This window comes from Oncorhynchus masou, chromosome 2 (assembly GCF_036934945.1).
Source record: "Oncorhynchus masou masou isolate Uvic2021 chromosome 2, UVic_Omas_1.1, whole genome shotgun sequence".
Taxonomy (NCBI): Eukaryota; Metazoa; Chordata; class Actinopteri; order Salmoniformes; family Salmonidae; genus Oncorhynchus; species Oncorhynchus masou.
Window position 1 is genome coordinate 4350915 of NC_088213.1, and position 24975 is coordinate 4375889.

General features: G+C 45.0%; 1 protein-coding gene across 1 annotated transcript; it reads right to left on the minus strand.

Moving 5' to 3' along the window:
- Positions 1 to 1556: 1556 nt before the first annotated feature.
- LOC135554495 (uncharacterized) lies at positions 1557 to 22076 on the minus strand. Its single transcript, XM_064986833.1, has 6 exons — positions 21991 to 22076; positions 17723 to 18789; positions 14051 to 14126; positions 10201 to 10279; positions 4414 to 4579; positions 1557 to 2968 (listed from the first exon to the last, which is right to left on the minus strand). The coding sequence occupies exons 2-6, from the start codon at positions 18395 to 18397 to the stop codon at positions 2453 to 2455; spliced, it is 1512 nt and encodes a 503-aa protein (XP_064842905.1). The 5' UTR covers positions 18398 to 18789; positions 21991 to 22076; the 3' UTR covers positions 1557 to 2452.
- Between the last annotated feature and the right edge of the window lie 2899 nt (positions 22077 to 24975).

Consider the following 24975-nt stretch of genomic DNA (forward strand, 5'->3'; position numbering starts at 1 on the left):
TAAGACCCTTCTTGTTCCCAGATGGGAAACCAGGCTATCCAGTCCAACCATTTATCCATCTGATCACCCTCAACTTCCTCAGGCCAGATAAGTCCAACTTCCACAGGCCAGATAAGTCCAACTTCCTCAGGTCAGATAAGTCCAACTTCCTCAGGCCAGATAAGTCCAACTTCCTCAGGCCAGATAAGTCCAACTTCCACAGGCCAGATAAGTCCAACTTCCTCAGGTCAGATAAGTCCAACTTCCTCAGGCCAGATAAGTCCAACTTCCACAGGCCAGATAAGTCCAACTTCCTCAGGTCAGATAAGTCCAACTTCCTCAGGCCAGATAAGTCCAACTTCCTCAGGCCAGATAAGTCCAACTTCCTCAGGCCAGATAAGTCCAACTTCCACAGGCCAGATAAGTCCAACTTCCACAGGCCAGATAAGTCCAACTTCCTCAGGCCAGATAAGTCCAACTTCCTCAGGCCAGATAAGTCCAACTTCCTCAGGCCAGATAAGTCCAACTTCCACAGGTCAGATAAGTCCAACTTCCACAGGTCAGATAAGTCCAACTTCCTCAGGTCAGATAAGTCCAACTCAACTTCCTCAGTCCAGATAAGTCCAACTCAACTTCCTTAGTCCAGATAAGTCCAACTCAACTTCCTCAGTCCAGATAAGTCCAACTTCCTCAGTCCAGATAGGTCCAACTCAACTCCCTCAGGCCAGATAAGTCCAGCTCAACTCCCTCAGGCCAGATAAGTCCAACTCAACTCCCTCAGGCCAGATAAGTCCAACTCAACTCCCTCAGGCCAGATAAGTCCAACTCAACTGCACCAAATGAAAGTGATGGGCAAGGCTACTGCATGTAGGATACTGATGGAGACGTGTTTCTGTCCTTTTACCCAAGACCCCTTCTGTTTTACAGCTCTCTCTCTCTGTCTGTCCTCAAGATAACAAACAAAACCAAGGCTAGTCCTCTCCTCCATGTCTCTGTGTCTTACTGCAGGTCTATAATATGTCTCCTCCATGTCTCTGTGTCTTACTGGAGGTCTATAATATGTCTCCTCCATGTCTCTGTGTCTTACTGCAGGTCTATAATATGTCTCCTCTCCCTGTCTTACTGCAGGTCTATAATATGTCTCCTCTCCTCCATGTCTCAGTGTCTTACTGCAGGTCTATAATATGTCTCCTCCATGTCTCTGTGTCTTACTGCAGGTCTATAATATGTCTCTGTGTCTTACTGCAGGTCTATAATATGTCTCCTCTCCTCCATGTCTCTGTGTCTTACTGCAGGTCTATAATATGTCTCCTCTCCTCCATGTCTCTGTGTCTTACTGCAGGTCTACAATATGTCTCCTCCATGTCTCTGTGTCTTACTACAGGTCTATAATATGTCTCCTCTCCTCCCTGTCTTACTGCAGGTCTATAATATGTCTCCTCTCCTCCATGTCTCTGTGTCTTACTGCAGGTCTATAATATGTCTCCTCTCCTCCATGTCTCTGTGTCTTACTGCAGGTCTATAATATGTCTCCTCTCCTCCATGTCTCTGTGTCTTACTGCAGGTCTATAATGTCTCCTCTCCTCCATGTCTCTGTGTCTTACTGCAGGTCTATAATATGTCTCCTCTCCTCCCTGTCTTACTGCAGGTCTATAATATGTCTCCTCTCCTCCATGTCTCTGTGTCTTACTGCAGGTCTATAATATGTCTCCTCCATGTCTCTGTGTCTTACTGCAGGTTTATAATATGTCTCCTCTCCTCCCTGTCTTACTGCAGGTCTATAATATGTCTCCTCTCCTCCATGTCTCAGTGTCTTACTGCAGGTCTATAATATGTCTCCTCTCCTCCATGTCTCTGTGTCTTACTGCAGGTCTATAATATGTCTCCTCTCCTCCCTGTCTTACTGCAGGTCTATAATATGTCTCCTCTCCTCCATGTCTCTGTGTCTTACTGCAGGTCTATAATATGTCTCCTCTCCTCCATGTCTCTGTGTCTTACTACAGGTCTATAATATGTCTCCTCTCCTCCCTGTCTTACTGCAGGTCTATAATATGTCTCCTCTCCTCCATGTCTCAGTGTCTTACTGCAGGTCTATAATATGTCTCCTCCATGTCTCTGTGTCTTACTGCAGGTCTATAATATGTCTCCTCCATGTCTCTGTGTCTTACTGCAGGTCTATAATATGTCTCCTCTCCTCCCTGTCTTACTGCAGGTCTATAATATGTCTCCTCTCCTCCATGTCTCAGTGTCTTACTGTAGATAAAGAAACCGTAGTTGGATCACATGATGGATCACCTGATGGATCACATGACACACAGCTCTTAAAGAGACAGCGTCCCGCTCAGACACCGACCAATGCCCCCTGCTGTATTGGAGAGCCTGTTGTGGAAAGATACAGCTCTGTCTCTCCCGGGTCAACTCTGTGCCCAGATCAGTCCTTATCTCCTCCATGGACCATGTCTGAGTCTAGCTGTTACGAACGGCTGCTCTCCCCACCACCTCCCGGACTATGGCCTCCCATGTTTCTGGGTGAGATGATGCTCTGCTTGGACTGGAGCAGCCTCTCCAGGCAGGGCGAGCTGATCTTCCCCAACGGAGGTCCTCGTCGGTGGGCTCGGGGTCTGACTCTGTAATGGTGGGTCTGGAGGTGGGGGTCCACAGTGCTCCCCTGGGGGTCAGTGCTGGAGGAGACCGCGTCGTCTTGGGTCTGTTCCTGGTCGTTGGCTGGACGGTTGGATCCCAGGGAGCAGGCGAGGGAGGGCCTGACCAGGCCCGGTGGCTCTTGCTGGGCTGTCTCTGTCTCTGTCTCTGTGTTGGAGGAGCAGATGGGGGCGGTGTGGAGACGTTTGAGATGAGTGGCAGAGGAGTAGGGGAAGGAGCCGGGCAGGGGTCCGTCGGAGGCTAGCAGGGCTGGGTGGTGGGCACCCTCTGGGGGGGAGACGACGGGAGGAGAGGCTGGAGGTGGTGGCTGGGCTGGGGCCTGGTACTGCTGTGGAGAGTCACAACAGAATAGGTTCGGTTTGTATCCCTTTGTCCACCATGAAGAACTGACTACAAAGAATAGCAGAATATCCTTCTTCCCTCAGAGACATTATGCCATCCTGACTGAGTAGAATTCTGCCTTCTGCTTTCTAATGAGATTCTAGACTCCAGATTATTATCTCGTGATGACATCATAACTTCAATTGTCTAACATCTTCCGAGGGGGAGAGGACAGAACACAGTCGGTCTGGCACGAGAGGGGAAAATTAGGAACCTTGTTTTTCCTCCTCTCCTACTTCTTAACCTCCTCCTCCTCCCTCTACTCTTCCTCCCTCTCCTTCTCCCTTCCCTCTACTCCTCCTCCTTCTACTCCTTCTCCCTTCTCTCCTCCTCCCTTCTCTCCTCCTCCGTCCTCTCCTCCTCCCTTCCCCTCTCCTCCCTCTACTCCTCCTCCCTTCTCTCCTACTCCCTCTACTCCTCCTTCCTTCTCTCCTCCTCCCTCTACTCATCCTCCCTTCTCTCCTCCTCCCTTCTCTCCTCCTCCCTTCCCCTCTCCTCCCTCTACTCCTCCTCCCTTCTCCTCCCTTCTCTCCTACTCCCTCTACTCCTCCTCCCTTCTCCCTTCTCTCCTCCTCCCTTCTCTCCTACTCCCTCTACTCCTCCTCCCTTCTCTCCTACTCCCTCTACTCCTCCTCCCTTCCCCCTCATCCTCCCTTCTCTCTGCCTCCCTTCTCTCCTACTCCCTCTACTCCTCCTCCCTTCTCTCCTACTCCCTCTACTCCTCCTCCCTTCCCCCTCATCCTCCCTTCTCTCCTCCTCCCTTCTCTCCTACTCCCTCTACTCCTCCTCCCTTCTCTCCTACTCCCTCTACTCCTCCTCCCTTCCCCCTCATCCTCCCTTCTCTCCTCCTCCCTTCTCTCCTACACCCTCTACTCCTCCTCTTCCAGACCTCTACCTGTCCTCTAAGACATTACTCTGTTGTTCTCAGTCCATTGTCTTATGTAAAATGACACCTCTATAATTCCTCTCCTGAAGAGATAGATTGTAAAACCTGCTCTGTTCTCTTCCTGCTATTCTCAGGATAATGGATATGATGGGCTCCTCTCCTCCCTCCCCCTCCCTCCCTCCCTCCCTCCCTCCCTCCCTCCCTCCCTCCCTCCCTCCCTCCCTCCCTCCCTCCCTCCCTCCCTCCCTTAACTCCTACCTGTAGGGTTGCATTCCAAACTGCACTGAAAGTGGCTGCTCTCCTATCTTCCTACTAGCAGAGCTACCACATACAATGTAGCAGTGTTCTGGACATGCATTCTAAATGGAATGGTAGTGTTGGAACAGAACCAGTATCTCATCTATGATGTAGCAGTGTTCTGGACATGCATTCTACCATTCTAAGTGTTATGCTGGTGTCAATATTGGAACAGTCTTTCATCAAACCTCACTGTTAAAGACCGTTACCTTGTGTCTCTTAGCTGGAGTGTGGTGCTCTTCCTGGCTGTCATTGTGCTGGTCTGGGTCTGTGTCTGGGTCTGGGTCTGGGCCTGGGTCTGGGCGGGCTCTGACTTGAGGAAACCAGCTATGGAGCATCGTTTCCATCTTCAGGATCACACTAACGTAGCGCTCACTACAAACAGAACAAAGAACATACCAAGATTTAGAACACAGACAAGAGAATAGAACACAGAACAGAGAAAATAACTGAGTTTAGAACACAGAACACATAATATAACAGGGTTTAGATCACAGAACAGATAATAAATAGAACAGCTTTTAGAACACAGAACACATAATAGAACAGGGTTTAGAACACAGAACACATAACAGAACAGGGTTTAGAACACAGAACACATAATATAACAGGGTTTAGATCACAGAACAGATAATAAATAGAACAGGGTTTAGAACACAGAACACATAATAGAACAGGGTTTAGAACACAGAACACATACTAGAACAGGGTTTAGAACACAGAACAGAAAATAAATAGAACAGGGTTTAGAACACAGAACAGATAATAAATAGAACAGGGTTTAGAACACAGAACAGATAATAAATAGAACAGGGTTTAGAACACAGAACACATACTAGAACAGGGTTTAGAACACAGAACAGATAATAAATAGAACAGGGTTTAGAACACAGAACACATAATAGAACAGGGTTTAGAACACAGAACAGATAATAAATAGAACAGGGTTTAGAACACAGAACACATAATAGAACAGGGTTTAGAACACAGAACAGATAATAAATAGAACAGGGTTTAGAACATAGAACACATAATAGAACAGGGTTTAGAACACAAAACACAAAATAGAACAGGGTTTAGAACACAGAACACATAATAGAACAGGGTTTAGAACACAGAACACATAATATAACAGGGTTTAGAACACAGAACAAATAATAAATAGAACAGGGTTTAGAACACAGAACAGATAATAAATACAACAGGGTTTAGAACACAGAACACATAATAGAACAGGGTTTAGAACACAGAACAGATAACAGAAATGGGTTTTACATAATAGAACAGGGTTCTAGTACACTACTATAGACCAGAGCCCTATTCCCTATATAGTGGTAGTACTATTAGCCAGAGCCCTATTCCCTATATAGTGGTACTACTATAGACCAGAGTCCTATTCCCTATATAGTACACTACTATAGACCAGAGCCATATTCCCTATATAGTGGTACTACTATAGACCAGAGCCCTATTCCCTATATAGTGGAACTACTATAGACCAGAGCCCTATTCTCTATATAGTGGTACTACTATAGACCAGAGCCCTATTCCCTATATAGTGGTACTACTATAGACCAGAGCCCTATTCCCTATATAATGGTACTACTATAGACCAGAGCCCTATTCCCTAAATAGTACACTACTATAGACCAGAGCCTTATATAGTGGTACTACTATAGACCGGAGCCCTATTCCCTATATAGTGCACTACTATAGACCAGAGCCCTATTCCCTATATAGTGGCACTACTATAGACCAGAGCCCTATTCCCTATATAGGGCACTACTTTAGACCAGAGCCCTATTCCCTATATAGGGCACTACTTTAGACCAGAGCCCTATTCCCTATATAGTACACTACTATAGACCAGAGCCTTATATAGTGGTACTACTATAGACCGGAGCCCTATTCCCTATATAGTGCACTACTATAGACCAGAGCCCTATTCCCTATATAGGGCACTACTTTAGACCAGAGCCCTATTCCCTATATAGGGCACTACTTTTGTCCAGAGTGCCATTTGGGAGGCAAACGGAGAGTTGGTGATGACATATGGTGAATAAACGTGCCACAGGTTCAGCATGTTGTCATGGCTGTGTCCGTTCCAAACCTCCACTGATCTCGTCTGTACATTCTGCCTCTGACCTGGGCGTGTTTACCTCTACAGGAGAAATGTGACGTGATGCTGTGTGCTGCCTGCATGCTGCCTGCTTGCTGCCTACTTGTTTCCTGCTTGCTGCCTTCTTGTTTCCTGCTTGCTGCCTGCATGCTGCCTGCTTGCTGCCTACTTGTTTCCTGCTTGCTGCCTGCTTGTTGCTTGCTTGCTGCCTGCTTGTTGCCTGCTTGCTGCCTGCTTTTTGCCTGCTTGTTGCCTGCATGCTGCCTGCTTGCTGTCTGCTTGTTGCCTGCTTGCTGCCTGCTTGCTGTCTGCTTGTTGCCTGCTTGCTGCCTACTTGTTGCCTGCTTGCTGTCTGCTTGTTGCCTGCTTGCTGCCTGCTTGCTGTCTGCTTGCTGCCTGCTTGTTGCCTGCTTGCTGCCTACTTGTTGCCTGCTTGCTGTCTGCTTGTTGCCTGCTTGTTGCCTGCTTGCTGCCTCCTTGCTGTCTGCTTGAGTGTCTGAGCAGTCAGTCACACACGCTGCATGATCCTGTCCACACGTGGCTGCGTGTGAGGGAGGGACGGAGGGAGGGAGGGAGGGAGGGAGGGAGGGAGGGAGGGGGAGGGAGGGAGGGAGGGAGGGACGGAGGGAAGGACGGAGGGAGGGAAGGACGGAGGGAGGGAGGGAGCGAGGAGGGAGGGAGCGAGGGAGCGAGGGAGCGAGGGAGCGAGGGAGCGAGGGAGCGAGGGAGGGAGCGAGGGAGCGAGGGAGCGAGGGAGGGAGGGAGAAAGGGAGGGAGGGAGGGAGGGAGGGAGCGAGGGAGGGAGGGAGCGAGGGAGGGAGGGAGGGCCCTGTTCCTTCCATTCACCACTATAAATAGTCAGTAAGCCCCGAGGCCGTTCGACTGCCTATCTATCGCCCCTTAGTGGCCTCCCTCAGTGTGTGTGTGTGTGTGTGTGTGTGTGTGTGTGTGTGTGTGTGTGTGTGTGTGTGTGTGTGTGTGTGTGTGCTCTGCTGCTTTAAGCAGCCAGTGGGATTTAACACTGTTACACCCCCTCCCCCCTCTCTATCTCTTTTGTCTTGCCTATTCATCCTTCTCCTCCTCCTCTCCTCCTCCTCCTCTCATCTGCCTCCCCTTCCCTCCTCCTCTCCTCATCCTCCTCCCCTTCCCTCCTCCTCCTCTCATCTGCCTCCTCTTCCCTCCTCCTCTCCTCCTCCTCCTCCTCCTCCTCTCATCTGCCTCCCCTTCCCTCCTCCTCTCCTCATCCTCCTCCCCTTCCCTCCTCCTCCTCTCATCTGCCTCCTCTTCCCTCCTCATCCTCCTCCTCTCCTCCTCCTCCTCTGATCTGCCTCCCCTTCCCTCCTCCTCATCCTCTCTGTAGTGGGTTCAGATTATTCTGGGTTCCATAATGAGAAGTCACCTGCTGTGAGCTGCTCTACATGTGGTCTGATTCCTCCTCACACACATACAGATTACACCCCTACCCACATAACAGTGGGCTAAAGTCCGGTTATCATACAGATTACACCCCTACCCACATACAGGAACTACTGTAGGGAGAGGAGAGGAGAACAGACAGGAACTACTGTAGAGAGAGGAGAGGAGAACAGACAGGAACTACTGTAGAGAGAGGAGAGGAGAACAGACAGGAACTACTGTAGGGAGAGGAGAACAGACAGGAACTACTGTAGGGAGGTGAGAGAAGAACAGACAGGAACTACTGTAGGGAGAGGAGAGGAGAACAGACAGGAACTACTGTAGAGAGAGGAGAGGAGAACAGACAGGAACTACTGTAGGGAGAGGAGAACAGACAGGAACTACTGTAGGGAGGTGAGAGAAGAACAGACAGGAACTACTGTAGGGAGAGGAGAGGAGAACAGACAGGAACTACTGTAGGGAGAGGAGAACAGACAGGAACTGCTGTAGGGAGGGAGAGGAGAACAGACAGGAACTACTGTAGAGAGATGAGAGGAGAACAGACAGGAACTACTGTAGGGAGGGAGAGAAGAACAGACAGGAACTGCTGTGGGGAGAGGAGAACAGACAGGAACTACTGTAGGGAGGGAGAGAAGAACAGACAGGAACTACTCTAGGGAGAGGGAGGAGAACAGACAGGAACTACTGTAGGGAGGGAGAGGAGAACAGACAGGAACTACTGTAGGGAGGGAGAGGAGAACAGACAGGAACTACTGTAGGGAGGGAGAGGAGAACAGACAGGAACTACTGTAGAGAGAGGAGAACAGACAGGAACTACTGTAGGGAGGTGAGAGAAGAACAGACAGGAACTACTGTAGGGAGAGGAGAGGAGAACAGACAGGAACTACTGTAGGGAGAGGAGAACAGACAGGAACTGCTGTAGGGAGGGAGAGGAGAACAGACAGGAACTACTGTAGAGAGATGAGAGGAGAACAGACAGGAACTACTGTAGGGAGGGAGAGAAGAACAGACAGGAACTGCTGTGGGGAGAGGAGAACAGACAGGAACTACTGTAGGGAGGAGAGAAGAACAGACAGGAACTACTCTAGGGAGAGGGAGGAGAACAGACAGGAACTACTGTAGGGAGAGGAGAACAGACAGGAACTACTGTAGGGAGAGGAGAGGAGAACAGACAGGAACTACTGTAGGGAGAGGGAGGAGAACAGACAGGAACTACTGTAGGGAGAGGAGAGGAGAACAGACAGGAACTACTGTAGGGAGAGGAGAGGAGAACAGACAGGAACTACTGCAGGGAGAGGAGAACAGACATTAACTACTGCAGGGAGAGGAGAACAGACAGGAACTACTGTAGGGAGAGGAGAGGAGAACAGACAGGAACTACTGTAGGGAGAGGAGAACAGACAGGAACTGCTGTAGGGAGGGAGAGGAGAACAGACAGGAACTACTGTAGAGAGATGAGAGGAGAACAGACAGGAACTACTGTAGGGAGGGAGAGAAGAACAGACAGGAACTGCTGTGGGGAGAGGAGAACAGACAGGAACTACTGTAGGGAGGGAGAGAAGAACAGACAGGAACTACTCTAGGGAGAGGGAGGAGAACAGACAGGAACTACTGTAGGGAGAGGAGAACAGACAGGAACTACTGTAGGGAGAGGAGAGGAGAACAGACAGGAACTACTGTAGGGAGAGGGAGGAGAACAGACAGGAACTACTGTAGGGAGAGGAGAGGAGAACAGACAGGAACTACTGCAGGGAGAGGAGAACAGACAGGAACTACTGCAGGGAGAGGAGAACATACTTTAACTACTGCAGGGAGAGGAGAACAGACATTAACTACTGCAGGGAGAGGAGAACAGACAGGAACTACTGCAGGGAGAGGAGAACAGACAGGAACTACTGTAGGGAGAGGAGAACAGACAGGAACTACTGCAGGGAGAGGAGAACAGACAGGAACTACTGTAGGGAGAGGAGAGGAGAACAGACAGGAACTACTGCAGGGAGAGGAGAACAGACAGGAACTACTGCAGGGAGAGAAGAACAGACAGGAACTACTGCAGGGAGAGGAGAACAGACAGGAACTACTGTAGGGAGAGGAGAGGAGAACAGACAGGAACTACTGTAGGGAAGGAGATGAGAACAGACAGGAACTACTGTAGGGAGAGGAGAGGAGAACAGACAGGAACTACTGTAGGGAGAGGAGAGGAGAACAGACAGGAACTACTGTAGGGAAGGAGAGGAGAACAGACAGGAACTACTGCAGGGAGGGAGAGGAGAACAGACAGGAACTACTGCAGGGAGGGAGAGGAGAACAGACAGGAACTACTGCAGGGAGGGAGAGGAGAACAGACAGTAGAACAGAACTAATGGAGTCTGGCTGTAAACTCCGGGCTCTAGTTGTTGTTCCATGTGGTGTGGTGAGAGTTGGGGACAGAGACGGAGAGAGGAGGAGAGGGGATATTTACCCCATGTTTGGGTTCTGGAGGACTCCCATTATTCTCTGGATCCGGTCCATAGCAACGCTCTCCTGGAAACGGCTAAGACCTGGAAGACAGACGGACAGACAGGGAAAAGTTATCATGAGCAAGGCCACAAGAGAGAGAATATGAGTTTGAAAGAACTGCTGGTTTTGTCAGTTACCTATTTAGAAGTAAAGCTGTAAGGAAAAGAGACAGACAGTGAGTCTGTTCCAACTCCGTTCTTAAAGAACTGCTCGTTTGCTAAGCTACCTATTTAAAATGTCAGTCCTTGGTTCAAAAAAAGAGGTTGAGAAACGCTGGTGTCACTCTGACTCCGCCTCCTCAACTGATCCACTAAACCACTGGCACTCTGACTCCGCCTCCTCATCTGATGCACTAAACCCCTGGCACTCTGACTCCGCCTCCTCATCTGATCCACTAAACCCCTGGCACTCTGACTCCGCCTCCTCATCTGATCCACTAAACCCCTGGCACTCTGACTCCGCCTCCTCATCTGATGAACTAAACCCCTGGCACTCTGACTCCGCCTCCTCATCTGATCCACTAATCCCCTGGCACTCTGAATCCGCCTCCTCATCTGATCCACTAAACCCCTGGCACTCTGACTCCGCCTCCTCATCTGATCCACTAAACCCCTGGCACTCTGACTCCGCCTCCTCATCTGATTCACTAAACGCCTGGCACTCTGACTCCGCCTCCTCGTCTGATCGACTAAACCCCTGGCACTCTGACTCCGCCTCCTCATCTGATTCACTAAACGCCTGGCACTCTGACTCCGCCTCCTCGTCTGATCGACTAAACCCCTGGCACTCTGTCCACTCCTCCTCATCTGATCGACTAAATCCCTGGCACTCTGACTCCGCCTCCTCATCTGATCCACTAAATCCCTGGCACTCTGACTCCGCCTCCTCATCTGATCCACTAATTCCCTGGCACTCTGTAGCTCTACATTATCTACCTAACCTGGCCCACACAGCACTACAACAGGCTCTACAATATCTACCTAACCTGGCCCACACAGCACTACAACAGGCTCTACAATATCTACCTAACCTGGCCCACACAGCACAACAGGCTCTACAATATCTAACTAACCTGGCCCACACAGCACTACAACAGGCTCTACAATATCTACCTAACCTGGCCCACACAGCACTACAACAGGCTCTACAATATCTACCTAACCTGGCCCACACAGCGCTACAACAGGCTCTACCATATCTACCTAACCTGGCCCACACAGCACTACAACAGGCTCTACAATATCTACCTAACCTGGCCCACACAGCACTACAACAGGCTCTACAATATCTACCTAACCTGGCCCACACAGCACTACAACAGGCTCTACAATATCTACCTAACCTGGCCCACACAGCACTACAACAGGCTCTACAATATCTACCTAACCTGGCCCACACAGCACTACAACAGGATCTACAATATCTACCTAACCTGGCCCACACAGCACTACAACAGGCTCTACAATATCTACCTAACCTGGCCTAACCTGGTGTTGTAATGATGTGCAAATAGTTAAAGTACACAAGGGAAAATAAATAAGCATAAATATGGTTGTATTTACAATGGTGTTTGTTCTTCACTGGTTGACCTTTTCTTGTGGCAACAGGTCACAAATCTTGCTGCTCTGATGGCACACTGTGGAATTTCACCCAGTAGATATGGGAGTTTTTCAAAATTGGATTTGTTTTCGAATTCTTTGTGGATCTGTGTAATCTGAGGGAAATATGTCTCTCTAATATGGTCATACATTGGGCAGGAGGTTAGGAAGTGCAGCTCAGTTTCCACCTCATTTTGTGGGCAGTGAGCACATAGCCTGTCTTCTCTTGAGAGCCAGGTCTGCCTACGGCGGCCTTTCTCAATAGCAAGGCTATGCTCACTGAGTCTGTACATAGTCAAAGCTATCCTTAATTTTGGGTCAGTCACAGTGGACAGGTATTTTGCCACTGTGTACTCTCCTTTTAGGGGCAAATAGCATTCTAGTTTGCTCTGTTTTTTTGTTAATCCTTTCCAATATGTCAAGTAATTATATTTTTGTTTTCTCATGATTTGGTTGGGTCTAATTGTGCTGCTGTCCAGGGGCTCTGTGGGGTGGTTTGTGTTTGTGAACAGAGCTCCAGGACCAGCTTGCTTAGGGGACTCTTCTCCAGGTTCATCTCTCTGTAGGTGATGGCTTTGTTATGGAAGGTTTGGGAATCGCGTCCTTTTAGGTGGTTGTAGAATTTAATGGCTCTTTTCTGGATTTTGATAATTAGTGGTTATCGGCCTAATTCTGCTCTGCATGTATTATTTGGTGTTTTACGTTGTACACTGAGGATGTTTTTGCAGAATTCTGCAGTGTCTCAATTTGGAGTTTGTCCCATTTTGTGAATTATTGGTTGGTGAGCGGACCCCAGATCTCACAACCGTAAAGGGCAATGGGTTCTATGACTGATTCAAGTATTTTTAGCCAGATCCTAATTGGTATGTTGAATGTTATGTTCCTTTTGATAACATAGAATGCCCTTCTTGTCTCTCAGATCGTTCACAGCTTTGTGGAAGTTACCTGTGGCGCTGATGTTTAGGCCGAGGTATGTATAGTTTATTGTGTGCTCTAGGGCAACGGTGTCTAGATGGAATTAGTATTTGTGGTCCTGGCGACTGGACCTTTTTTGGAACACCGTTATTGTGGTCTTACTGAGATTTACTGTCAGGGCCCATTATTATTTTGGTCTCTCTCTCTCTGTCTCTACCTCTCTCTGTCGCTATCTCTCTCTCTCTATGTCTCTATGTCTCTCTGTCGCTATCTCTCTCTCTCTCTCTCTCTCTCTCTCTCTATGTCTCTACCTCTCTCTGTCGCTATCTCTCTCTCTCTCTATCTCTCTACCTCTCTCTGTCGCTATCTCTCTCTCTCTCTCTACCTCTGTCTGTCTCTGTCTCTCTCTCTCTACCTCTCTCTGTCGCTATCTCTCTCTCTCTATGTCTCTACCTCTGTCGCTATCTCTCTCTCTACCTCTCTGTCTCTCTGTCTCTCTCGCTCTACCTCTCTCTGTCTCTCTCGCTCTACCTCTCTCTGTCTCTCTCTCAATTCAATTAAATTCATTTCAAGGGGCTTTATTGGCATGGGAAACATGTGTTAACATTGCCAAAGCAAATGAGGTAGATAATATGCAAAAGTGAAAAGTCTCTCTGAGGTTAAAAGGACTGGAGATCAGATCACTGTCTCTGTTCTGTGTTTTGATCCCTCCATCCTTATGATTCTATGTGTTTATGTCACGTTACCAAGTATGTAAAGTGGCTCTTAGCCTATAGTGAAAGAAACAACGTATGAATAACACACGAGGGAATGACAACAAGATGCCTCCCGTTCAGTCGATCTGCGTTAGCAGCCTAGTCAGCATGACTGATAAGCCTCCGCCTGTCTATAGTGGTGATCTGTAGTGACGCACGCACGCACACACACACACACACACACACACACACACACACACACACACACGCACAAACGCACGCACGCAGGCACGCACGCACACACACACACACACACACACTCACAAACACGCACACACGCACACACGCACGCACACACGCACAAATGCACGCACACACACACACACACACACACACACACACACACACACACACACACACACACACACACACACACACACACACACACACACACACACACACACACACACACACACACACACACACACACACACACACACACACACACACCATTCAGAAAAGCTCTCTGTGTGGGTGTAGGGTATAGTACGGGGAGGATTGCGGGGTTAAATGAGTTCTTGGAGAGATTAGACAACTCACTCACGTTCTGAGTACCTCCCAGAGTGCAGGCCTCTCAGGATGGAAGACAGGGGATGGAGGTAACGCTGGAGCTCCATACACTGAGGACAACACAGGGATCTTTTGGTTATCACTACGGCAACAGGAACAACACAATATTTACATATGACAGTTATTCAGAAAATAAGGTAATGGAATTCATGGGTTAGCATTAGCAACTAGTATTCTCTTGTTATATAGCATGAATACTGGGGGATTAGCATTAGCAACTAGTATTCTCTTGTTATATAGCATGAATACTGGGGGATTAGCATTAGCAACTAGTATTCTCTTGTTATATAGCATGAATACTGGGGGATTAGCATTAGCAACTAGTATTCTCTTGTTATATAGCATGAATACTGGGGGATTAGCATTAGCAACTAGTATTCTCTTGTTATATAGCATGAATACTGGGGGGATTAGCATTAGCAACTAGTATTCTCTTGTTATATAGCATGAATACTGGGGGATTAGCATTAGCAACTAGTATTCTCTTGTTATATAGCATGAATACTGGGGGATTAGCATTAGCAACTAGTATTCTCTTGTTATATAGCATGAATACTGGGGGATTAGCATTAGCAACTAGTATTCTCTTGTTATATAGCATGAATACTGGGGGATTAGCATTAGCAACTAGTATTCTCTTGTTATATAGCATGAATACTGGGGGGATTAGCATTAGCAACTAGTATTCTCTTGTTATATAGCATGAATACTGGGGGATTAGCATTAGCAACTAGTATTCTCTTGTTATATAGCATGAATACTGGGGGATTAGCATTAGCAACTAGTATTCTCTTGTTATATAGCATGAATACTGGGGGATTAGCATTAGCAACTAGTATTCTCTTGTTATATAGCATGAATACTGGGGGATTAGCATTAGCAACTAGTATTCTCTTGTTATATAGCATGAATACTGGGGGATTAGCATTAGCAACTAGTATTCTCTTGTTATATAGCATGAATACTGGGGGATTAGCATTAGCAACTAGTATTCTCTTGTTATATAGCATGAATACTGGGGGATTAGCATTAGCAACTAGTATTCTCTTGTTATATAGCATGAATACTGGGGGATTAGCATTAGCAACTAGTATTCTCTTGTTATATAGCATGAATACTGGGGGATTAGCATCAGCAACTAGTATTCTCTTGTTATATAGCATGAATACTGGGGGATTAGCATTAGCAACTAGTATTCTCTTGTTATATAGCATGAATACTGGGGGGATTAGCATCAGCAACTAGTATTCTCTTGCTATATAGCATGAATACTGGGGGGATTAGCATCAGCAACTAGTATTCTCTTGTTATATAGCATGAATACTGGGGGATTAATTAGCATTAGCAACTAGTATTCTCTTGTTATATAGCATGAATACTGGGGGATTAGCATCAGCAACTAGTATTCTCTTGCTATATAGCATGAATACTGGGGGGTTAGCAACTAGTATTTTCTTGTTATATAGCATGAATACTGGGGGGATTAGCAACTAGTATTTTCTTGTTATATAGCATGAATACTGGGGGGATTAGCATCAGCAACTAGTATTCTCTAGCTATATAACATGAATACTGGGGGGATTAGCATCAGCAACTAGTATTCTCTTGTTATATAGCATGAATACTGGGGATTAGCATTAGCAACTAGTATTCTCTTGTTATATAGCATGAATACTGGGAGATTTGCATTAGCAACTAGTATTCTCTAGCTATATAACATGAATACTGGGGGATTAGCATTAGCAACTAGTATTCTCTAGCTATATAACATGAATACTGGGGGGTTAGCATTAGCAACTAGTATTCTCTAGCTATATAACATGAATACTGGGGGATTAGCATTAGCAACTAGTATTCTCTAGCTATATAACATGAATACTGGGGGATTAGCATTAGCAACTAGTATTCTCTAGCTATATAACATGAATACTGGGGGATTAGCATTAGCAACTAGTATTCTCTAGCTATATAACATGAATACTGAGGGATTAGCATTAGCAACTAGTATTCTCTAGCTATATAACATGAATACTGGGGGATTAGCATTAGCAACTAGTATTCTCTAGCTATATAACATGAATAATGGGGGATTAGCATTAACAACTAGTATTCTCTAGCTATATAACATGAATACTGGGGGATTAGCATTAGCAACTAGTATTCTCTAGCTATATAACATGAATACTGGGGGATTAGCATTAGCAACTAGTATTCTCTAGCTATATAACAAGAATACTGGGGGATTAGCATTAGCAACTAGTATTCTCTAGCTATATAACATGAATACTGGGGGATTAGCATTAGCAACTAGTATTCTCTAGCTATATAACATGAATACTGGGGGATTAGCATTAGCAACTAGTATTCTCTAGCTATATAACATGAATAATGGGGGATTAGCATTAACAACTAGTATTCTCTAGCTATATAACATGAATACTGGGGGATTAGCATCAGCAACTAGTATTCTCAAGCTATATAACATGAATACTGGGGTATTAGCAACGAGTATTCTCTAGCTATATAACATGAATACTGGGGTGTTAGCAACTAGTACTCTCTAGCTATATAACATGCATACTGGGGGATTAGCATTCGCAACTAGTATTCTCTAGCTATATAACATAAATACTGGGGGATTAGCATTAGCAACAAGTATTCTCTAGCTATATAACATGAATACTGGGGAGTTAGCAACTAGCATTAGAGCCAAACCTTAATTTTAGAGCAACTAGCATTATAACCATATCTTCTGATTCAAATCAAATCAAATTTATTTATATAGCCCTTCGTACATCAGCTGGTATCTCAAAGTGCTGATTAAAACAGCTAGCTTTATAGCCATATCTTCTGATTAAAACAACTAGCATTTTAGCCATTTCTTCTGATTAAAACAGCTAGCATTATAGCCATATCTTGTGATTAAAATAACTAGCATTATAGCAATATCTTCTAATTAAAACAACTAGCATTAAGGCCATATCTTCTGATTAAAACAACTAGCATTATAGCCATATCTTCTAATTAAAACAACTAGCATTATAACCATATCTTCTGATTAAAACAACTAGCATTATAGCCATATATTCTGATTAAAACAACTAGCATTATAGCCATATCTTCTGATTAAAACAACTAGCATTATTTAGCCATATCTTATGATTACAACAACTAGCATTATAGCCATATCTTCCGATTAAAACAACTAGCATTATAGCCATATCTTCTGATTAAAACAACTAGCATTATTTAGCCATATCTTCCGATTAAAACAACTAGCATTATAGCCATATCTTATGATTAAAACAACTAGCATTATAGCCATATCTTATGATTACAACAACTAGCATTATAGCCATATCTTCTGATTAAAACAACTAGCATTATTTAGCCATTCCTTCTTCTATGAATGACTCATTTTATTTCCATATATTCTACTTAAAGCTACACATTATCACCCTATTCCATTCATAGTGCTCTTTGTTTTGTTTTGAGCGCCCATAGTAGTGTACTAGTCCACTGTCCAGGGAATCAGCTGGCATTTGGGCTGTGTGACCCATGTCTTATAACGGGTCTTATAAGCCGGGCGACCCTCCAGAATGACATATAGGATGTATAGGATCTACTGTATGTGGTGACCTTTTACCTTCTGGGCAAACAGCTGATCCTTCTCAGGCTCCCCAGGTTCCGCTGTGTCTCTGTTCCTACAGCCTTGGTCTCCAGGATGCCGTCCATGGCTGTGTGCCCTCTTCCTGCCCTGCCCGGGCTTCCCAGTGCCACTGTGTCTACTGTTTCTATCCCAGGCTTGAGAGGGGGACGTCGGGCTCCATGACAGTCTCTGCTGCTGCTGCTGACCGTACCCAGTAGGACTACATCCCTGGGTCTCACTGGGGCAGCGGCCCCCTCCGTAGGTGGCTGGAGGAGGGGTGCCACCACAACTACGATCTCTGTCCCTGCTCAGTCGAGGGTCAGCATCGTTGGAATTATCACTGTCCCCGTCCCTACTGAGGCCAGAGTCCCCGAAATCTCCTGTGTCACTGCTCAGCCTATTGGGGTCCTCGTGGTTGGAATTCCTGCTTAGCCTCGAGATCCCGTCCTTAGAAGAACCACAGTCGGTGTTACTGGGAGAGTCCCTTAATGATGATGATGAGGGTGGAGGTAAGGAGGATGAAGGTGCCGTCCTGACTGCGTGTCCGTCGGGGCTCAGTCCCAAGCCGCTGTCGTTGTCATTATCCTCACTGTCACTGGCCAGGTAGTCTATTGAGTAATCAGAGTCCGACGCAGACATCCTCCAACGGATAGCAGGGCGACGGGCTCTCATCCACTAGAGAGCATCGCACACCTCCAACGGATAGCAGGGCTACGGGCTCTCATCCACTAGAGAGCATCGCACACCTCCAATGGATAGCAGGGCTACGGGCTCTCATCCACTAGAGAGCATCACACACCTCCAACGGATAGCAGGGCGACGGGCTCTCATCCACTAGAGAGCATCGCACACCTCCAACGGATAGCAGGGCGACGGGCTCTCATCCACTAGAGAGCATCACACACCTCCAACGGATAGCAGGGCTACGGGCTCTCATCCACTAGAGAGCATCGCACACCTCCAACGGATAGCAGGGCTACGGGCTCTCATCCACTAGAGAGCATCACACACCTCCAACGGATAGCAGGGCGACGGGCTCTCATCCACTAGAGAGCATCACACACCTGCAACACAATATACAGTACATTATCACGCACCTGCAACAGAATATACAGTACATTATCACACACCTGCAACACAATATACAGTACATTATCACGCACCTGCAACAGAATATACAGTACATTATCATGCACCTGCAACACAATATACAGTACATTATCACACACCTGCAACACAATGTACAGTACATTATCATGCACCTGCAACACAATGTACAGTACATTATCATGCACCTGCAACACAATGTACAGTACATTATCACACACCTGCAACACAATGTACAGTACATTATCATGCACCTGCAACACAATGTACAGTACATTATCACATACCTGCAACACAATATACAGTACATTATCACACACCTGCAACACAATGTACAGTACATTATCACACATAAAACAACTAGCATGATCATCTTCAGTCTAGTGTGTTCCTTTATTAGCTGATCTGAACATTTTACTAACATGTTTATACCAGGGGATTTTGCACTTCAACCTGTTCCAACTCGCGATCAAAAAGCCTGTGACGTGCCTGATAATCAATCGATGTGATTTTGTTTCATTGAATCTCTGTCTGTATATTTGGTTAATAGATCTCTGACAGGACAAGTGGAAGTGGTAGCTCATCTATTCGTTTGCTCATCGATCACCGATCAGAAACGTTCAGCATGCAATAATGTAGCCTAAATCAAGAGTATTATTGATCTATTGACTCGTAGTAGCCGTATATAGAGCCGAGGCTATTTTCCTATCTTCCCAACCCACTGAAACCCAAAATCCCGACTCCTGTCTCGCATGTTAATTCCTAACTTTATTATGTTATCTACAGGTTGCATTATCAAAGCATGTCTCGCTTAAGCAGGTCAAAATAGCCCTATAACATTTAACCCACGTCTCTGCGCTGTACGCATTTGCTTGGTGCCCATATGACAGCTTCGGGTATAGAATATGTGATCAACAAACAGTATGATAGTAACTGTCTGGTAGATGTAGATGTATGAATTGTTTGTTACATAGTTGATCCCCGTTAAGATACGTTGATATTATTTTTTCTCTCTCTTCACGTTATCCTGTAGGCTTCTGTTTAATCATCAACTCGGTTTAGCCAAATAAGAGCTATTCTGTAACTCGTTAGAGGTTATCTAGCAAGTTTAGCAACTTTGGTCATTTGACTTGTGTTTGATTGCCATTACACGGTTTGTATGATTCGATAACGGTGTAGCAAACCCGGGGTGCGATCTGCGACATCCTTTAGGCCTACTGCTGAAATGTCTCTAATGTATTAAGGAACTTGTTAACGTTCGGGGAATTTATGAACGATATCATTTGGCAATCAAAGTTATTCAAACACTAAATATCAGTTTCACTTGCTGTGAAATATTGACATAGTGGCGCAGTCAAACTGGCAATGTGGCGCAGCAACAATCTCATTTTGGGAGAAACACCTGGCATAGTGACCATATCTTGGTTTTAAGTACTTCCGATTTTTTTGTTGCGCTATTTCCCGGGTCTCTCTGGATAAATATAAATTATTCCCAGTATAGAAACGTGGTAGATTTTCGGAGAACTCTTAATCCCTAATTGTCAATGATGAATCTCAATTGAAAGTGCATTTTAGTCCAAGACTTAGGTTTCCTCTGGCTCTCGGAAAACCGGTCCTGTGAATCATATAGGAAACCTCCAGCTTCCACGTCTTTAACACGCGTTATGCCATTCAATTAAAGCAAAGGTTAGGTTAGGTACCAAATACACAAACTAGGCTGGTTATATGACTTTATGGGACACAAGCTTTCCAAATCATTACACAGGGCACTTTATTATATAATTAGAGCAGGTTATTAGGTAATATGTTTGCTGTTCTCTCTCTGTCTCTCTCTCTGTCTCTCTCTCTGTCTCTCTCTCTGTCTCTCTCTCTCTTTCTCTCTCTCTCTCTCTCTCTCTGTCTCTGTCTCTGTCTCTCTCTCGTCTCTCTCTCTCTCTCTCTCTCTCTGCGATAACAAAAACACACGCATGTCCTTCTAGAATTTGTTCCTACATTTCTCCTAAAACCTACATTTCAGAGCCAGAAACATTCCGGATCCATGTCCTTGGAGGAAGCAACTCTAACAGACTGATACATATATTACACCACTGTGGTTAGAATGATTTTCAGGCAAAGCCAATGGGAATTATACTGGTCCCTGATAACAGTATACTAGCTGGAGCGTTTTGAACAAATTCATCTCTATAAAAAAGCACGTGTTATGAAGGCGTGATTATTTTTGTAAATGCTTGTGTATAATGTGTTGAGGCCTCAACGGAAGTTGAGTCCTTTTCATTTAAAATGATTATACACATGGCTAAGGTGAAATGTCTTCACTGTGTAACACAGATACGTATCGACTTGTCCCATACGCTGCAATGTTACAATTGAATAAACAATGGGAGTTATGCTTGAATTATGCTCGTACTGATCCATCGATCTCAACTCAATACATTGAAACAATGGAATACATTCTTTACATACAGCGTGGCCTGTCTGTACAAAGTGTATCTACGAAGTCTATCCGAACAGGATCACTGTCTAACATGACGTAATAAAGAGAAGCCGAACACGGCCGAAACACAGGAGCTTGTTTTTTTAAACTTCCCAATTCACATGTACATTAAGCACCGGACACGGACAAGACACACCTTAAACCTCTTAATTATATTCCAATTCTATTTGTAATTTGTATTTAGAGCAGTTTAAATGATTTAGACTTAATAAACGCTATAGTCTATTACACATTAATAGACAAAGACAGCCCGGTTTGATCTAATTTGCCAAGATAAAATAGTCTAGAAACATTGCTACAAAAAGCTCATTGCTACAATGTAACCAGCATGAATGAAACAATTGGAGCCACCCAACCCGATACTATGTATCAATTCCTCTGACCACAACCCTGAACGCGTCATCATATACCGAAATAACATTCTTACCTCGTACATTTGTTCCAGAATCTCTCCAATACATACGTGAGAAACTATTGTACAATGAAAGCGTGTTATAGTCCAAAGCAAATGGATCAAACATAACACTACTACGTTATCATACAAACTGTTGTACTGGGCAGTATAACACGTGCGCTTTCTTACGGATCAGTCCCAGCCTCGACGCTTATGTCAGCGCCAGTGCGCTCATACATACAGAAACGGTCTCATAGCGTACTGACTTACCAGAAGAAGAAGTGACTATAGCGGCTTCCCCTTCGTCTCCTACGAGCGGTGACTTCAGGACACTCCGCTCACCGCTGGGCTCCCCCAGGTCGTTGTAGGGATGCGGTGAATGTCGTGATGTAGTAGCGTACACCCCGTGCAGCCTCTCCTACGGCAACGTGTCTGAGAGGGCGGGTATAAACAAACTGGGCTCTCCGATTTGTGCTTTTCGGTACAATATCTGACAAATAGACATTGCGATAGAGGCCCAACGTCAGGCGATAGGCGAGAACAGCTTACATATTTACATCAAATGGAAATCATCAAAGCACGCGGTCACGCGGAACAGTTTCGTGGTAGTAAGAAAATAACAGAATTAACTTAGAGCTGACTCCAGAACGGTCCACAGATGAGGGGGGTCACTTAGAGCTGACTCCAGAACGGTCCACAGATGAGGGGGTCACTTAGAGCTGACTCCAGAACAGTCCACAGATGGGGGGGTTCACTTAGAGCTGACTCCAGAACGGTCCACAGATGAGGGGGTCACTTAGAGCTGACTCCAGAACGGTCCACAGATGAGGGGGGTCACTTAGAGCTGACTCCAGAACGGTCCACAGATGAGGGGGGGGTCACTTAGAGCTGACTCCAGAACGGTCCACAGATGGGGGGTCACTTAGAGCTGACTCCAGAACAGTCCACAGATGGGGGTGGGGGGTCACTTAGAGCTGACTCCAGAACAGTCCACAGATTAGAGGGGGTTCACTTAGCGCTGACTCCAAGACGGTCCACAGATGGGGGGGGTCACTTAGAGCTGACTCCAGAACAGTCCACAGATGGGGGGGTCACTTAGAGCTGACTCCAGAACAGTCCACAGATGTGGGGGATCACTTAGAGCTGACTCCAGAACGGTCCACAGATGGGGGGGGGGGTTCACTTAGAGCTGACTCCAGAACAGTCCACAGATGGGGGGGGGGTCACTTAGAGCTGACTCCAGAACAGTCCACAGATGGGGGGGGTCACTTAGAGCTGACTCCAGAACTGTCCACAGATGGGGGGGATCACTAAGAGCTGACTCCAGAACAGTCCACAGATGGGGGGGTCACTTAGAGCTGTCTCCAGAACAGTCCACAGATGGGGGGGTCACTTAGAGCTGACTCCAAGACGGTCCACAGATGAGATTTTTCAGTTTAATTTAATTATTTAGTTTGAAACCAACACCCTTTATTTCTATTTTATATAATGTTTGTATAGCACTAAGGGCTCAATATGACATCTATTTGATAACTATAGCCCGAATGAGAGACTATTTTATCTGTTTGGTAAGTTGCAAAAAACGCCTTCATAACAGAGTCATACATCAAATATTACAACGTGCTGTTTGTTGACATTTGAGACCTTCCTTACTATTGACATAACTACTGTAAGACAGATTACAACACAGGCTAAATCCTTATAAAATGTCAAATAAAAAATAAAAATATATTCTCAAATTGGAACATCGAGACGTTTTTCTGTTCACAAAAAGCAAAGTTTATTCCGGACTTTGAGAAAAAATAAATAAATTGGGTGCAAAACATAGAATTTTTGTTGAGAGCAACAATATCACGCATTCAGTTAGATTAGATCATGTCGCTTAAACAATATTGATAATGTCGCTTAAATAATATTGATAATGTCGCTTAAACAATATTGATAATGCCGCTTAAACAATATTGATAATGTCGCTTAAACAATATCGATAATGTCGCTTAAACAATAGTGATAATGTCGCTTAAACAATAGTGATAATGTCGCTTAAACAATAGTGATAATGTCGCTTAAACAATAGTGATAATGTCGCTTAAACAATATTGATAATGTCGCTTAAACAATAGTGATAATGTCGCTTAAACAATATTGATAGTGCCGCTTAAACAACAGTGATAATGTCGCCTAAACAATAGTGATAACGTCGCCTAAACAATAGTGCAAATGTCGCTTAAACAATAGTGATAATGTCGCTTAAACAATATTGATAATGCCGCTTAAACAACAGTGATAATGTCGCTTAAACAATATTGATAATGCCGCTTAAACAATATTGATAATGTCGCTTAAACAATATTGATAATGTCGCTTAAACAATATTGATAATGGCGCTTAAACAACAGTGATAATGTCGCTTAAACAATATCGATAATGTCGCTTAAACAATAGTAATAATGTCGCTTAAACAATATTGATAATGCCGCGTAAACAACAGTGATAATGTCGCTTAAACAATAGTGATAACGTCGCCTAAACAATAGCGCTAATGTCGCTTAAACAACCGTGATAATGACGCTTAAATAATAGTGATAATGTCGCGTAAACAAAATTGACAGTGTTGCTTAAACAAGAGTGATAATGTTGATTAAACAAGAGTGATAACGTCGTCCAAACCAGTGATAATGTCGCGTAAACAAGAGTGATAATGTCGCTTAAACAAGAGTGATAATGTTAATGTCGCTTAAACAAGAGCGATAATGTTAATGTCGCTTAAACAATAGTGATAATGATAATGTCTCTTAAACAATAGTGATAATGTGAATGTCTCTTAAACAATAGTGATAATGGTAATGTCTCTTAAACAATAGCGATAATGATAATGTCTCTTAAACAACAGTGATAATGTGAATGTCTCTTAAACAATAGTGATAATGTCTCTTAAACAATAGTGATAATGTCTCTTAAACAATAGTGATAATGATAATGTCTCTTAAACAATACTGATAATGATAATGTCTCTTAAACAACAGCGATAATGTGAATGTCTCTTAAACAATAGTGATAATGTCTCTAAAACAATAGTGATAATGTCTCTTAAACAATAGTGATAATGTCTCTTAAACAATAGTGATAATGTCTCTTAAACAATAGTGATAATGTCTCTTAAACAATAGTGATAATGTTAATGCCTCTTAAACAATAGTGATAATGATAATGTCTCTTAAACAATAGTGATAATGTTAATGTCGCTTAAACCAT